Source organism: Aulonocara sp. 'chitande type north' Nkhata Bay, linkage group LG13, assembly GCF_057382095.1.
Source record: "Aulonocara sp. 'chitande type north' Nkhata Bay isolate Kocher_YH1m ecotype deep benthic linkage group LG13, A_spYH_male_GT1.1, whole genome shotgun sequence".
Taxonomy (NCBI): Eukaryota; Metazoa; Chordata; class Actinopteri; order Cichliformes; family Cichlidae; genus Aulonocara; species Aulonocara sp. 'chitande type north' Nkhata Bay.
The window spans coordinates 20,599,978-20,617,477 of NC_141356.1; the positions used below are offsets into that span (position 1 = coordinate 20,599,978).

A 17,500-nucleotide genomic window follows, 5' to 3' on the forward strand; every position below is an offset into this window, starting at 1 on the left:
GGTGCTAAAGCTTGAAGAATTAAATCAAACTCTGTCCTGGTGGAGTCAGGAGATTCAGGAAATGCTGATTTCAATATGACTAAGCTCTTCCTTTCTTCTCCACAGGCTTTGCCTCCCACTACAATGGCTCTGAGCATCTACTGCTCCTCCATCACTGTTTTCTTCGTCCTTATCAAGCTCGCCAACTATCGGCTGCACTTGATGTTCGACGAGGGTGAGGCAGTGGTCCGCAGCAGCCTTTCTGACCTCAGCAAAGCTCAGGAGAAGAAAAGTAATGCCTCAGATTCTTGCCTGCCCCCCAGCATCAGGTAAAAACCAAAAATGCAGTGAGTGGGATAAATATGAAATAGCTGTAAATATTTAACTACCAAGAAAAAATTTTCCTTGTGCCTTGAGCTGCTCCCCTACTCGGATAACCAACACAAGATCTAGGCCAGAGGTATAAATCCCTAATGACACAGCTTAATTATTAACATGAAATTATACATTTAGGCCTGAGACCCAATTTTAAAATAATACCACCAATACTAAACATAGCCAAGCATCACTCTCCATTTTAGTCCCGCCTTTCTTTCTCTTTATGTGTCTCTGTGCTTTTCTCCCTCTGTCTGAGATGGGATTACTTTCATGATCAAGTGTCTCAAAGTGGGATGCACTCTCTCTACTTCATTTCAAAGACTCAAAGTACAGTTTCGGTGAGTGAGCGAGCTAATGAGGAGAGGTCAGTGATCTTCAGTCAGCCCCTTCACTGAGACACTTGATCTGCACAGAGACAAAAAAAATCTTGTTCTCTGTGTGAATGTGTTACATTTAATTGAGTTGAGATGAAAAAGGAAATACAAACGAAAGTATTTCTTTCTACTTTTTCATCTGTAAGAGTCAGTGTGTTTTAGAATTTAAAATAGAATTTAAAATACACCTTTAAAAATGGTGCACTGATGTAATGAGTTCCATAGACTGTCTCTGTCTCTGCTAACTTATGTCAACTATAGACTCCAAATCAGTTGACATCTTGCAACGTTTTAGTAGGTACTTGTTCCTCGAAATTTCCCTCCCAAGGAACTTGCAGGATTTCTTCACACTGTTCATTTTTTCTCTGTCCGCTGATGTATCAATTGCTGTTTTATGGCTTTTACATGTGAAACTTTATATAAAATCGTAGCGACCAGGTTACATCTTGGCTGTTTGTTTGACAAGCAGCATGCATACACACACACACACACACACACACACACACACAATCACACACACACACACACACACACACACACACACACACACACACACACACACACACACACACACACACACACACACACACACACACACACTCAATTTGGCACCTTCCTGCAGGGTTGAGTGGAGGTGTGAGCATATTTATTTGTATTTCAGAACATACCCAGTATAAAAAAAAACATATTTTACTTCTGCTTTACTTCTGATTTTCCATTAATGCTGCTCCCTCTGTTCATTCACCTTTTATTTCACTTGACTACCACTCTCCAGCCTCTCCGTCTCTCTCTCTCTGTCTGGTTTGTTGAACTGGGAATGAGAGGGCAAAGTGTGATGTTGTGTTTAAAAATGTAATCAGCCATTTCTGCAGTACACTTTAAAGCAGTTCCCAAACAGTCTGCTGTGAGGCAGAAAAACATCCCTTCTTAGAGAAAGATCAAAACAACTCTGGACCTGAATTGGGGGCAGCAAAGGATACTTGATTGTGTGAAAGACATACGCTTGTCGAGCTTATTGCAAAGCAAAAGAAACTTAAAGGCAACACTCTTGCAAAGGGGTTTTATGCTAAGTCTAGATGCTTCAAATGGGCTTCCAGGATTTCCTTAGTCGTACAGTACAGTCCAAAAGAGACAGAAGAATTTAGATGATAGAGATACTGTTTAAGGCAGATACGATGCATGCTGAAATTTTGATTTGCCCTTTGGTAGACTTTGGGCACAAAATGTTTGAAACACCTCCTCTAAAATAATCAAGCATATTTTTTCTAGCAATTGTACGTATGACCTTTGGAACTGTTTGGCACTTTGAGCTCCACAAGCTCAAGTTTTTGAACTTTCAGAAAGCCCTGACCGCTGAGAAGGGACTTTTTGAGGGTAATATATTTCTATTAGAACTTAATTTAGACCTCTTAGGCCTCTCTGTGGCGGAAATCCTGAGACGCTCTTCAAAGGTTCCTTTTCTCTAATTTTAAAGTATTGCTTATCACAAATATAGCACTTCAAAGTGTTGCCGTTTCTTATGTCTCTGCACTTTTGAATCCTGCTCCACCTCTTGGTGACCCAGCTCATACAATCGTAGTAAATCAGCAGGTGATTATGTGTTTACCATTAGGGTTAGTCTGTAAACAGCTTTAAAAAATAAACAAAAAAATGTCTTTACATCAGTTTTTAGAGTTTTCCTTTAACTGCATTGGGACTAAAATTGAGTTTTAATTCATTTACATGTATAAAGCAGTATATTTGTGTGTTCTTTATTCATCTGTATCTCTAACCTGTACATCACTGTATTTAAAAAATGTGCTACATTATTCACATTCTTACTTAACTGTGTCTGTTTTCATCTCATGTCTTTGGCCGTTAGGAAGAGCAGCACAGTCCCTGACAGTGTTGCCATGACTACGTTGGCTCGGAAGCGTCCCAGTTCAGTGATCCAGGTGACGGTGAAACAGACTGAAACTGACCCGGGACTGATTGGGGTGGTGAGAGAAGGTTTAAATATTAACACCTGGCAGTGTGAGGATACTGTGTTATGTCTAAATTGTAATCCCAACCTTTTGAATTGTCCTCCATACAGGACTGCTCAAAGTCAGATGAGGTGAAGACCGTGGAAGGTAATGCTAATCTAAGATACAGATAGTTAACTAATAAAGGAAAAAAACATGACAAATGGACTGGTTCTTCTATAGCACTGTATTCATCCCCATGGTGACTATTTGTAAACTGCAGATTGATTTTGTGTTTTGGAATGATCGAGTCATCTCAAATTGTAGTGTTTCATTTTTTTTAACCTAGTGAAACTTTAGTCAGACTGACACTAAGTATGAAGTATGAAGCAATGCCAATAGACTACCTTGTGGTTATTTGGGATGTTAAAAATGGCACAAACAATATGACTAAGAGATAAGCATGCAAAAACTGTGAAGACAGGATGCAGCAGTTTAAAACTGCAGTTCCACATTTAACCCTCATGAAAGGTTCATTGTAACAGACCTGTTTCCTGTTTAGTGTGTTGTCAAAATCAGTCTGTGCTGAAAGAAAGCTGTTCCTCTTCCCTACTGTATTGGATGGCTTCTTACACGATCCAGGCCGACAACTTCCTCCCAAGGAAACATCACAGAGTTAGCAGCCGGCCAACAAGAGCAGCTGACTGCTTTCAGTGAAGTTATGACCTAATGGACTGGTGATTAGTAAGAGCCCAGTCAGCTGATTGAAAAAGGAAGAAAAAAAAAAGAAATCCAAATCCTCGGGTGCAATGCACCAGATTATTGTGCAAAAATGGTGCCATTTGTTTTTAATAGTAGAAGGATGAATCTATAGCTTCCTCCCCAATGGGAAGATATCTACTGTAATAGTTTGAATTGTGTGTGTTATTGCTGCAGCCAACTAATATGGGTATTATACTATTTCCACTGTAGGATTTAAAGCTTTATTGTGGCTTTTATTAATATTACGCTTTAAAATCAACAAATTGAATTTGCATTTCATTCCAGAGAAAGACAGAACTGCTGCAGAGGAGAGGCCTGTGGAGGGAGGCTTGCAGCCAAGCCCAGAGCCATCTCCTGATGATCTCTCTAGCCCCAATCCCGATCAGGCTGCCCCCCTGCTGCAGGCCCAGCAGAGGCCCCCATCCCAAGCTGAAAAAGAGGAGCTCCAGTCTGAATCTGCGGGTGGGATAGAGAAAACTGATACAGAAACAATTGAAACTGAACCTGTGAAAGAAGGGATAGACATTAAGGGATCTTTGACAGGGATTAACAAAGAGCAGTCGGAGCAGGAAAGGACAGCAGAGAAAGAGTCAGAGCAAGACAGAATAGAGGAAAAAGACTCTGAGGATAAAGAGACTGCAGACAGAGAAATAGCCGATGAAGGTTTCCCTTCTTCCAAGGGAAGTGAAGATGAGAGTGAGGAGGAGAGTGAGGGGCATAAACAGGCCTCAGATGCCAACAACAACTCACTGGAGACTCCCCATGAGGACCAGGAGCATGTCATTGAAATCCCAGAACCTCCTACACAGGTAGACCTCATAAAAGAGTAAGAAGACATGTTTGATCAATTTGAATTTGAAGGGCCGGGTTTATTACGAGTATTTTTCTTTATGAGTAGGCTGTGGAGGAGACATACTGTTCTGATGAGATTGAAGTGGTTCTGGTAGACAACTCTGGCCCCGGACCTGTGCCAGCTCACTTGGACGACAGCGACACAGTCAAGATCATCATCACTATGAGCTGTGATCCTCAGACTGCTGCTCAGTTGGAAGAGAGCGTCAAGCAGAGCCTTTTGGAGAATGCACAGGTCAGAATCAATTACTCAGTTACTTTTAAACACATAATGTTTGTGTCTTGGTGTTGTCCCTATTTACATAGCTTTTAAAATGTTAAAATGATCTCATTCCACTACCCAACTGTAGTTGCATCACGGTGACTTCATCATTTTAAATGTCACAGGCACACAGGTCATTGAAAACCAGCAATATTTTTAACCTGTAGAAACCTTGGCATCTCTCCTAAGTGTTAAAATACATTTTTGGTCAGCTGAAGAGAACTGTAATAACAAATGTTGTCAGTTGACAACATTTTTAAGGGAAATATCATTGCTGAACCTGGATTTGACCAACCCTAGATCATAACACAGCCCCCATCATCACTTCATCCACCTCTTCTTACCCTGATGCACCCAGTCAGGGTCACATTTTTATGCTCCCTAGCAAACTGAAACCTTTCTTTCTGACTAGCCTCTCTGATAAGTGGTTTCTTTAAAGCTCCACAGCTATGTAGTCCCAATCCCTAAGTTATCTTTGTGTGGAAATGCTCTTACTTTCACGATTAAACTAACCCTGAGTGCTGCTGTTGATTTTTTTCACAATGTGATTTCACTAAACTTTGAAGTGATCTCTGTTCATCATTGAAGATGTTTTTCCAACATATTTCTTTCCAGAAGATCGTGGTTCACTGCTTTGCTCCCAGGTTTTACTAATGTGTTGGACAGCTCTTAACCCAGTTTTAGTAGTCTAAGTAATTTCCTTAGTGGTTTGTTTTAAACCAATCTCCTTCAGTGCTCTCAGGTTCATGCTGTAGATGACCAAAGATAGCAGTAAACAGTATAAAAGCTCATTTTTTCCCAGCGAAATCAGACCTTTATTCAAATTTGATTCAGCATCTAAATGTCTTTTTGTGTTTTCATTGTATTTCTTTATTATTTTATCTACTTTGAAATTGTGTACCTTTACTATTTGTTTGGTTCTTAGCTGCTGTATGAAACTCAAAGTGCAAAAGAATTTGACAGTGTTTGTTAGGTAGACATATTTCTAAGTCTCCAAATATATGCAGAAGATCAGATTTTGTATTCTGTGTGTGTTATAGTGTTCAGTTTGTCGGCTGTTAAATGCCGGTTGATTTATGTCAGAGGTGTTGTTACGTTCGAGGGAAAGTACAAGTGACATGTCTCTGTGTACCCCGCAAGGCTCAGAAGGATGCAGGAGAAAGTCACATCAAAATCCCTGTCATCACCTTCGACTCCCCCGAGGAGGAGAAGCAGGACTCGGAAGAGGGAGAGGAAGTGATCTGCTCAGAGGACGACCCCACCCCGAAACAGCACATGACTACAAGCCCAAGTGAAGAGTTCCACTTATGCAGAGAAACCACCAGCTCTGAGTCCACCATGCTCGAGTGCGCAGATCCAGAGCAGAAACGTCTTAGTCTGCAAATCACCGCTGACAGCACACCTAGTCCACAGCTGACAAATGATAACAGCTCGTCGGGTATCGACGTCCACTCCCACCCAGATGACACGGACTCTCTGGAAGCAAACGTGGACTCACAAGGGTTCCTGCGCCTGCCCCAAACTCTGGGTCGCTACGGACCTGGTGGGAGGACTCACATCCGAGGGCTGAGCATGGACAGCGGGAAAGATGCAGTTCTGCTTTCAGGCCGCTCACACAACACGGTATGTTGATAGATTTGCCCCTTTGTATTTCTGTGTCCATTTGAGAAATGACCGCCCAAAAAACTCACAAATATTTCTCATTGTCTGTCAGGCTACCATGACCAGTTCCAAATCAGACCTGGAGGCAAAGGAGGGCCAGATTCCCAATGAATCAAACTTCTTGGAGTTTGTTTCCTTGTTGGGATCCCTGAGTACCAGAGGGGGAGGTGGCAGTACACAAGAAGAGGAGAAGCCAGAGCACAAAGAGGAAGTTGAAGCTACAGACGAAGGTAAAGAAAGATAAGATAAGATAACTCTTTATTGTCATTGCACAGTCATACATTGTACAGTAGTACAATGAAATTGGAAAACTGTCCTACGTCGGCACTGCATATAACACAACACGACACGAAATGACACATCACAACGCAACAAACAACACAACACAGTATATTAACTTAGTATAAAAAAGAAGAATAAGTGTATGTGTATTGCACACTGTTATTATTGCACATTAATTATTATTGCACCTTGTTATAAATATAAATATTATTATTGTTATTATTTTAAACATTGTTACCTCCCCCCTAAAAACGTCCAGGGAGGTAGGCAGTCAGGTCAGCTATTTACATTGATTAGGGCTATTGCCCTGTTGTAAAAGCTGTCCTTGAGTCTATTTGTTCGGGACCTCAGCAGCCTGAACCTCCGGCCAGACGGCAGCAGCTTAAACACCCGGTGTCCTGGGTGTGTGCAGTCCCGTAGGATGCTGCGTGCCCTCTTGAGACAGCGAGTGCTGTACAGGTCCTTCAGGGAGGGAAGAGGATGTCCAATGATTTTTTGGGCCATATTGATGACCCTCTGGAGTGCCTTTCGGTGTGCTGTGGTGCAGCTGGAGAACCACACACCGATGCAATATGTCAGCACACTTTCAATGGAGCAGCGGTAGAAGACGGTCAGCAGCTCCTTCTTCAGGTCCATTTTTCTGAGGATTCTTAGAAAGTGGAGACGCTGTTGGGCCTTCTTTAAGACCGCAGAGGTGTTAGAGCTCCATTGGAGGTCTGTGTCTATGTGCACACCCAGAAACTTGAAACTGGAGACCCTTTCCACGCACTCCCCGTTGATGCTGACAGGCTGCAGCTCGGACTTCCTCCTTCTGAAGTCAACTACCAGTTCTTTTGTCTTGGTGGTATTGAGGTCCAGGTTGTTATCTACACACCAATCTGACAGCCTCTGAACTTCAGCTCTGTACGCAGTCTCATCTCCCCCTGAGATGAGCCCCACCACGGTGGTATCATCTGCAAACTTGATGACTGTGTTGTCTGGGTGGGAACTAACACAGTCATGTGTGTACAGAGTGTACAGTAGGGGACTCAGTACACAGCCTTGTGGAGAGCTGAGGGCTGAGGAAAGATGAGGCCCCACTCTAACTCTCTGTACACGGTCTGAGAGGAAGTCTCTGATCCAGCGGCAGGTGGTAGAAGGAAGTCCAATTTCCAGCAGTTTAACTATTAGTCTGTCCGGGAGTATCATATTGAAAGCAGAGCTAAAGTCAACAAAGAGCAGCCTGGCGTAACGGCCCTGCACTTCCAGGTGAGAGATGGTGGTGTGATAGATAGATAGATAGATAGATAGATAGATAGATAGATAGATAGATAGATAGATAGATAGATAGAAGAAAAAGGTTGGAAAAGTGCATTTGATTAAAATGATTTCCTTTAATCCATGTACAGAAAATCAAAGTGCAACTTCGAAACAAGATGAAACAGTAACCGATAGCAACACTGACAACAAACCAGAGAGACCCAAACCACCCACCAGTCTGCCTACCAACACACTACAGGCTATACCACCTACACAGATCCCAATAGTCTCTCCTGACAGGTAAGCGTTCCATTAACTTCTCACATGTTTCAGCTGATTTCACACACACAGATATAAGCACATGTTTACAGCACTTATATAATCTATTAGCATCCAGGATCTCTGGCTGATTCTGTTTCTTGTCTGCAGTCCACAGACAGACAGAGAAAAGGATCCGGATTACGATTCCCTTCCTTCGCAAACGTCTCAATCTGAGAGCTCCATGCTGCAGGTCATCTGCAGACCAGAGGCTACCAACAAAGAAGAGGCCTACACCTTTCATACTGTACACCGTAAGTAGCTAGTCTTGTCCAGCGTTTAGACTGCCTTATCTTTTTGTTACTTCTTAGAAATTTCATGTGTTTCATGCAGGAGACAATTGAATTGCCTGTAGTCACAATCAACAACCATGTGCTGTTAATATCCTCAGTCAGTATCTGGGGGGGTCTAATAATATTATGATTTTCTGTGCAAATACATTGTGTGTGTGGGAAGCATTGCCAGCAGCTTCCCACACACACAATGATAGCAGCTTGTAGATTATATGACAATTTCCTGGAATGGCTCCAAGATTTTCAGCCCTTCAGTCTCAGATGGCTGCAATGCTAAACAAATCCAAGCTATTATTATCAAAATAGAGCGTGTCTGACTAGTTCAATGTGTCTGTTTGTGTCACCAGGAGACAGGCCTCGTAAGCTGTATGCAGAGAGAGCTCTCAATCTGCCGCTAGGAGCAGAGCTCATTACCGGCAACATGTGGTACTGTTGTTATATCTTCATTCCACCCTCCACCCGTCCCCCTCTTCATCTGCCTGCAACAAGTTGTCTGTTATAAATAATTTTTATTTTTCTGTTGTTTTTTCCCTTCTTTCTCTACCTGCATGCTGTCTGTAACTGCTCCCATGAGCTTTTCTAAACATCATCTTATGTCAGTGCCCGTTTCCATCCTCTGCTAAACCGTAATCTCTGCCTGTATAATCAAGTATATTCCACATACTCACATCAACTTCCACTGTGTGTGTCTTCAGTGACCTGCTGTCGACTTCCTCCAACTCAGAGTGTCAGGACGGCCTTGCGGGCGGTCACAGTGACTGCCCTTTCCAGCGACGCATCATCCCTGCACACAGGCTTCGGCCACGAAGAACGCACCCCGAGATCTTCCAGGTGTCTGTCTCCTTTTTGTATATATATATATATATATATATATATATATATATATATATATATATATATATATATATGCTTTGCAACCCAGTAACATCAAATTTATAATAAATCTGATATGAAAATAATCTCAAGAAATGTTGTAAAGGGAGTCAACAAGAAGCCTGAGAATAAACAAGGTTACAAAAGGGGTTTGTAAATGTTTTATAAGGAACCCAAATGATGTGAGATTGACAACACATCTGCTTCCTTCTTTAAAAAAAACTCCTGAGGTACTTTAACCAGGTGATGAAATGAATCCATTGATAAATTTATCAGGTTTTTTTTGTATCCACGTACTTAATTTACAGTAACTCTTAATATAACACACCATATGTGTCTGCCTGTTTCTCTATAAACTCCTCCTATACCATAGCAGTCGAGCAGCCACAGTTAGCGCACAGTCACAACTTAAATCCTTCATATTTATGTTAACTATTGGGATGTCATCACGTTGCTTAGCAACCACCTACCAGCAGGCTAAAATGACCCATTTGTAACATTTATGCACATATAAAAGCATAATTGTAATTACATGACAATAGCATCTAATTTAGCAGATATTGAATTGAATATGCAACCAGTTTTGATGTCTCCAAATTCAGATTTTTATTACCACATTAGACATTTTAACTTATGAAGTCAAGTGTCGTGTATTTACGGACTACATCAAAAGTTTAATGTTGGATGAGTAGCTTTTTTCCAGCATGTAATTGTATGCCTTCTTGTCACGTACGTTATTTACATGCATAGATAACCCATAATAGATGTAAATGTGCAACCATTATGAAAGTTATGAAGTCCCCTGTTACTCCACGGGTGTATATACAATTGAACAAACACACCAGTTTTTCATTACACTTCATGCGTACACTCATTTTTAGAAAATGGATGGTTGACGTGATCCCTTAATCATACATACATCTAAATTAAGTTTGTTGTACATAAACATAAACAGTCCCATATTTATATGCTATTTGTCTCTACTGTTGTTACACTTTTCTCAGTGTGGTTACTAGTAATAGCAATTCATCCATTTTCTTAACTGTTTATTCAGGTAGGATTGCTCGTGCCATCCTCAACTTAGGAGGAGCCTGTCAGCTGTAATAGAGTGAGCAGCGGTTACACCCTGGACAGGTTGCTAGGCAGCATATATTTTAAAATATATATATTCTATATGCACATTAGAATGGCCCACTTAACTTAGCTAAATCCAATTAATGTCTTGTCTCTGTCAGGCTGTTGTAGTAGCAAGAAGGTCAATCCTGAATCAGTCTTTATTGCATCTGGACCCAGACGAGCAAGAGTGACATAAGCTGTCTGGATCAGTTATTGAAGCTGAAACATCAAATTACGATTTGTGAATGAATCGGTACTGCACCTCATTTTCAGAGATCTGGTTATAAAAAGACTGCATTTTGAATTATGCGGGATCATGTAGGTTTCAAACAGCAGACTGTTTTTGTTTTCTGTATTATTGCACTGAAATTTCAGTCGGTGTAAGCTGCTTATGTCCGTGTGCATGTGTGTGTGTATGTGTCAGGAAGAGGATTCTTTGGATGACTCATCAGAGACGTCCACTCAGGAGAAGCCGGCCAGGAAAATTTATTACAAACTCAAACTGTTTCCTGGGAAGTGGATCAACATTTTATATGACCGACTCACACTGCTCGCCCTTTTGGACAGGTAACACACAAAACCTGCTGTAAGATCTTCCAGCTGTTCACACTTTGAAAATAAAATCTAGTTTACATACAAAATTTTAGAGATGAGTTTTTGTATGTCACGTTAGTATTTATATCTCCTGTATCCTTCACTGTGTGGTGAAGAACATTGTTCAGCATCAGGTCTCTCTTTGAGTCACTTCTTTTCTTTGCACTCTTCCTTCCTAATAAGGTATTAGAGGCTCTGCTGTGACCTGTCTCTGCCTTTTGCATGTGCTGCTTTTTTTTATAATAGAAACCAGGATGTTCTGGAGAATCTAGTTGCAGTCTTCATGGCCTTCCTGGTTTCCTTTCTGGGTTTTGTGCTTCTCAACCATGGGTGCTTCAAAGACTTCTGGATCTTCCAGTTCTGTCTGGTCATTGCCAGCTGCCACTATTCATTACTGAAGGTAAAAAAGTCTTCAGTCCAGGATAAAGATGCTGTATATCAAACTGAGGACAAAATCCAACATGATGTAATTGCCACATTAATAGGTACAGCTTGTGCTGCGTTTAAGGAATAAAGTGTGAGGTCAAAATATTAGCCATGGGCACTAAATATAGACAAAAAGTAAAACTGACCTCAGACTTGCCAGTTCCTGTTTACTCCCACTCACTTCCTCTCTGCTGAAATGCAGCAAAGCCTGCACACTAATTTAGTCAGTCACTGCTTTATAGACCCTCCAGCCTCCAGAGAGAATATTTAGTCAAATATAATGAAATATGATATATACAGAAACAAGGAAATGATGACCTACCTCAGACACTAAACTCCCACTATGTTATGCTGCATATTTTCTCATCCATGAATCGCCCTCTCATTATGGTGGAGAGATTTGTATGTCCTGGTGATCCCTGGAGTTATGTGCTATATAGGATCTCCAAAGGCAAACAGGCCCTGAGTGAATGGCCAGATTAACTGTGATTCATAGGATCTCTATAGAAAAAAAACAACACTGGGCTATGTTAACTTTCCTGGATTGGGGATACTAGGAACCAGGTCTGCTGGAGGAGCTCATCAGTGAGTGTCTGGTGGCCAGGGCCTACCCAGGTGGCTCATTCTGGCCTATGGTCCAGCCCTCCTGTTGGTCAGGTGGTAGTCAAAAGCAGAGGCTTTGGTGTTCTGCTGCTTGGTGACTGAATAAATGTGCTTCCACCAAAGAGTGGCTGGGCTCAGCCTTAGAGACAGGGTAAGGAGTTTGGTTATTTGGAAGGGACTAGGAGTAGAGCCACTACTTCTCCACATCAAAAGGAGCCAGTTGAGGTGGCTCAGGCATCTGACATGGATACAGTCTAAGTGAGATGTTCCAGGCATGTCCCCCCCTGCAGGAGATTTCGGGGCAAACACAGGACACGCTGGAGAGATTACATCTCCAAGCTGGCTTTGGAATTCCTTGCTGTCCCCCCAGAAAAGCTAGAGGAGTTGGTTAGTGAGAGGAAGATCTGGGGGTAAAAGTAAAGTAAAAGTAAAATGTATTTATTGAGGCAAGAAAGCAGTCATAAAGTGCCTTTCAGACTATCGGTAAAAAAGACAGCTAATGTGAGGTCAGAATGAGCACACATGAACCAAATAAAACAACAGAGAACACAAAAACATGACCCGAACATGAAGAGAGAGTGTTAAGCTATTCCACAGTTTTGGTGCTAAGATTTGAAATGCATAATCCTCCTTAGTTTTCAGACTAGTATGTGGGATCACAAGAAAACCTCTATCCGAGGACCTAAGGATCCAGCATTGTGAATAGGGGTGGAGTAATTTGATGATATAGTTGGGGGCTTCACCCAAGGCCATACAAGTAAGAACCAAGGTTTGTAACTGAAACCTAAGCCTGACTGGAAGCCACTGCAGGTGCTTTAACAATGGGCTGATATGATCAAAATTTGTGCGTGTGAGTTAAAAGCTTTGCAGCCGCATTTTGGAAAGATTGAAGGAAATTGGTAAATGCTTTAGACAGATAAGAAAATAGTGAATTACAATAATTTAAGTAGGAGGAGATGAAGACATGAACAGCCATCTCCAGTTCAACAGCAGTCAAGGATTGATCTGAAGTGAAGTCGAGGTTCTAAATCGTAGCTTTTACAGTGGATACTTACACAGATAACCCAATGACGCAGATAAGCAGCAGAAAATGGATGAATGGGTAGATGAAAGGATTGGTGGATGGATGTTGTCAGACTAAAGTTGGTATTATTGCTGCTGTTTTCAAACTGGCTTTTATGGGTTTGTTTTGCAGAGTGTTCAACCAGATGCAGCTTCACCAACCCATGTAAGTTTGTTTCTTTGTTACTGAAAAAAATACTGAAAAGATTGTATAATAATCACTAATAATTTGGAAACACGTGCATCCTTGTTGTGTGTGCGTGTGACTGCTCTTCCTCTTCAGTGTGGCAGTTTTTGATATATGATGTTATGAATTTCAAAACAGTTCCTTTTTTCCATGTGAATAATTTTGCTGAGCTTTGACTGGTGAACATGCAGAGTGGCTACAGAGGATCTGCCTTATTTGACGCTATGGTAGTTGTGTCATATTACTGTGAAAACACAGGAAGGTGTTTAGTTCTTACTGTGATGGAAATCAGGGTAAACCCCTACAGGTGGCATCCCTCTATGTCTCCAGGGTCACAACCAACTGGTGGCCTACAGCCGAGCGGCCTACTTCTGCATTTTCTGTGCTCTGATCTGGGTGCTGGAGCAGCTGCTGAGGAGGAAGGATCTGCCGGTCTCCAGCCTTTATGGAGTCACCATCGTCTGCTATGATGTTCTGCGCTTCTTACGAGACCTCCTAGTGGGTAGGGATAAATGCAACAGGAGAAAACATGCAGATGCAGTTGCTTGCAGTATGCTAACAGTATTTCTTTCCTTTGATAAATACATAAAAATGTCTTTTGTTTTATGCATTAAACAGGTTTTACCTACTGCTTCCCAATCACCTTCCTGGTGGGCCTTTTCCCTCAGATCAACACCTTTACCATCTACCTGCTGGAGCAGATTGACATGCACTTTTTTGGAGGAACAGGTTTCTAATCTCTTGATTTTAGCATTGCTCGTGTTAGCTAATTCAGATCCTAGTTCCTATTTTCACTATAAACTGTAACTTTTGGTTGTTTATTCATAAACATACATACAAAGACAGAACAGATTTTCAGGGCCATCGAGTAAAAAGTATCTTCTGAGTTAGTTTGTTGCCATTTTAAACCACTGTATGTATTTTTAACCTTTCTAACTTGTGTGTCTCAGCTGCCACCAGTCTCATCTCTGCAGTGTACAGCATCTTGCGTAGTCTGGTTGCTCTGTCTCTGCTTTACGGTTTCTGCTTCGGCGCTCTCAAGGTAGGAAACAGAGGAAGAGCACTTAGAGGATGTAACATTACTTATCTTCTTCTTTCGTACTTTTTTCCTTTCCTGTTGAACTAATGCTGTGTTCACCTAAATGGTTAAAGGAGTAGAGGGAAGCATGTAGTACAGGTACAGGAATTTTTTAAATAATCTTCAGTTAAACAAAGTGTCACGGTCTGCAAGGGAGGGCAGACTGTGTGTGGAAGTGTGAGGACCCAGGTGCAAACACAGTGGAGGAGACAGCACTGAACTTGAAACGAAAAGCGAGCCTTTATTTTTGCTGGATTAAAGGTGGCAAACAAAGCAGAAAGCACAGACGCAGAAATAAACTAGACGCTGACTAGATACACAGACGACGCGACAATGAACGAGGACTTAAATACACACACGAGGTGATCATGAGAAGTGGAGACACACGAGGACACAGCTGACACACATGAACCTGATGACGGGACAGGGGAGGTGAAACTAAATACAATGAACAAAGAACACCAGACTCTTTCAAAATAAAACAGGAAAAAAGATGAGACAGACATGACAATATGAATGGTAAGTGAGACCAAAACACAGAGTGAAAACACAAGGGGAATCTACAAAACAATGAACTATAACAGCAATCTAGGCAAAATAGAAATAACTGGATAAGCTAAGCTAGAACATAAATGAATAACAAAATACAGTGAAACTCAAAACACTGGGTTGCATGACCCAAGACTGTGACACACAGGTGTTGCTAGTCAAGCACATGTCACACACACTCACAATTCACATTGCTGTGTGTGTGTGTTTGTTGGTGTTTATAGGAACCATGGGATGAGCAGCACACCCCAGCCCTGTTCTCTGGTTTTTGTGGCCTTTTAGTGGTGCTTTCCTATCACCTCAGCCGACAAAGCAGTGACCCTTCTGTACTTCTGTAAGTATCACGCGATGTGTGTGTGTGTGTGTGTGTGTGTGTGTGTGTGTGTGTGTGTGTGTGTGTGTGTGCGTGGGTGTGTGTTTGCTTGCGAGCAGCCTCTTGTTCTTTATTTAAAAAAAGCTGAAAAAGCTGAAATCATTGACACAAGGAACTGGAAGCAGATGGTTGATAACTCCGATGAAACATGCTGATACTACTTATACTATTTAAAAAACTGTCACTGACTCACTTTATTTGTATTCTTCAGAAGTTTTATTTGAAGCTGTTAAAAAGCTTCATAAATAAATTCTGTTATTATTAGCTGCCTATTATCATCGGTCATTACTAATCTAAATGTGTAAAATACTTATTCTCAGATCTCTAATCAAGTCAAAGATAATGCCTGCGCTTGTGGAGAGTGACGAAGAGGAAGAGGATGATACAAACATCAAAGATCCTCTACCTGAGAAACTGCAGAATTCCATGGTAACAATATTTATCTTCATATTAGTGGAAGATGGTGAGGTTCAGGTTATTATCAGCCCCAGGATTACAGGCCTGTCCCTGTTAGCTCAGGTTAATCTGGGATAATAATTATCAGAAAATCAATCCTCATTATCTCTGTGCATCTCTGAATTTATACAGCGTGAGCAGGCATAAACTGCATAAAGGTGAGATGATGAATCAGTGTTTGCTGGCAATCACTATGTGTGATTAAAGGGAATTATGCATCAGAGAACGCAAACCTCCCGTCGCCTTTTACAGCATTAATGGAGATTCTAAAGCTTAACTCTTCCCGTGCTCCTGTGCCTTTGATCTCCAAAAACTGGCGGCTCAGCGCAGATAGTCAGGAATAATCGCACACCTAAATGAGCTGGATATGCGTTTTCATGTGGATTATGAATGACTGCAGCTGTCCCTTACTTTTGTGCTCTGCAGAAAGAAATTCTGCTGTCGGACATCATTGTGTGCTCCGTTGCCTACATCCTAACCTTCGCCATCACCGCGAGTACCGTGTTTCTGTCTCTCAAGGTGGCTCAACTTGTTTTCTGCTTTTTACACTGCCTTCTACATTTGATCTTTACTTCTGGCACAATAATTTCATCTTATGTCTCTTTTATTATATACCCATGTGTGCAGCCCTTTGTGACCATAGTGCTGTATGCTCTGGCGGGGACTGTGGGGTTTGTAACCCACTACCTGATCCCCCAGCTCAGGAAGCATCACCCTTGGTTGTGGATCTCCCACCCAGTCCTCAAGACCAAGGAGTACTACCAGTTTGAACCCAGAGGTCAGTTTCCCTACTGCATGTAGTTAATAATGAAGTATGTGCGTGCAAATAGCAAAACCATACAGTTAGCGTAACAGCAATCAGTCACTCGGTTATAAAAGTGCACAATCACTGTGTGCAGCATGGTCCCGCTACCTAATTAATGCAAGTACATGGGATAAATATACCGCTAAAATAATATCACAACCACATTAAAAAACATTAGCTAAGTGGAAATCTGATGGGCCCAAGAGTAAAGGCTTGTAATGAATTAAATAAAGGCAGGTTTTCAGTCTCTTCAAAAAGAATCATGTAATGGGAAGCCACTCTGGAGATAAGAGCACTTTAGGGAAGTATATCAGCATTGGGAGAGTGAAGAGGGCCTGCTGGTCTATACACAATTAGCTCAGATAAGTAAGGTGGTGCAAGTCCAGGCATGGCTTGAGCAGGCCAAAAGGAAAGGAAAAAAAAGAAACTTTGTTTAAAAATCAAAAGCAGATGACACTTTTTAGAATATTTTTGAGACGGGTGTAAAAAACTCTGCCATATCAAACATGGAGCTACTCGCTGTGATGACCTCTGCTGAATAAGAAAGCAGACAAAGGTAGCTTTTTGGTATTGTTTCGTGTTTTTTATTCTTTATTTTCAGTCAGTAGTTTGTGTTTACAAGAGAAATAACAGATCCAGTACTATGTCATATCGTTTGCTATACATGGGTTTTAAATGATGGCTCCTTGAGGCAACTGTTGTTATGATTTGGCACTATATGAATTAATTGAATTGAATTTATGGAGGGAATAAATGAAATGGTCTGCACTGCTACACCCTGCCTGCTTATACACAGTCACGCTGATTTTTCACGATGGTGGTGAAACCTAAAGTATGGCTGTGTCTGTTGGTTAGCCCACACTGAAACATCTACATAACTGCTGTATTGCTTTGCCGTTATGTTTTTGTGAAATGAGCCGGGGTGGATGGATTTTGCTGTAGCGCCACCAGCGGGTCAGACTCTAAACTTAAAATGTGTCCCCGCTAACTGTGCTCTGGAATCTTGTGATTTCTGCTCCGTTCATGGGTTTTTC

The 17,500-nt window shown here is 41.5% G+C and overlaps 1 protein-coding gene across 2 annotated transcripts in view; it reads left to right on the forward strand.

Annotated features, from left to right (window-relative positions):
* pcnx2 (pecanex 2) overlaps window positions 1-17,500 on the forward strand; it is a 41,492-nt gene that overhangs the window by 3,155 nt on the left and 20,837 nt on the right. For both annotated transcript variants that reach the window (XM_086259117.1, XM_086259116.1), the window contains exons 2-22: window positions 106-308; window positions 2,593-2,710; window positions 2,806-2,842; window positions 3,722-4,245; window positions 4,335-4,523; window positions 5,691-6,173; window positions 6,265-6,442; window positions 7,883-8,033; window positions 8,163-8,305; window positions 8,692-8,770; window positions 9,040-9,175; window positions 10,758-10,900; window positions 11,174-11,327; window positions 13,152-13,184; window positions 13,536-13,707; window positions 13,824-13,934; window positions 14,156-14,247; window positions 15,057-15,166; window positions 15,526-15,634; window positions 16,088-16,180; window positions 16,289-16,439. In XM_086259117.1, the coding sequence (XP_086115243.1) occupies window positions 124-308; window positions 2,593-2,710; window positions 2,806-2,842; window positions 3,722-4,245; window positions 4,335-4,523; window positions 5,691-6,173; window positions 6,265-6,442; window positions 7,883-8,033; window positions 8,163-8,305; window positions 8,692-8,770; window positions 9,040-9,175; window positions 10,758-10,900; window positions 11,174-11,327; window positions 13,152-13,184; window positions 13,536-13,707; window positions 13,824-13,934; window positions 14,156-14,247; window positions 15,057-15,166; window positions 15,526-15,634; window positions 16,088-16,180; window positions 16,289-16,439 (3,391 nt within the window). In that variant the 5' untranslated portion in view covers window positions 106-123. The remainder of the gene's footprint in view (window positions 1-105; window positions 309-2,592; window positions 2,711-2,805; window positions 2,843-3,721; window positions 4,246-4,334; window positions 4,524-5,690; window positions 6,174-6,264; window positions 6,443-7,882; window positions 8,034-8,162; window positions 8,306-8,691; window positions 8,771-9,039; window positions 9,176-10,757; window positions 10,901-11,173; window positions 11,328-13,151; window positions 13,185-13,535; window positions 13,708-13,823; window positions 13,935-14,155; window positions 14,248-15,056; window positions 15,167-15,525; window positions 15,635-16,087; window positions 16,181-16,288; window positions 16,440-17,500) is intronic.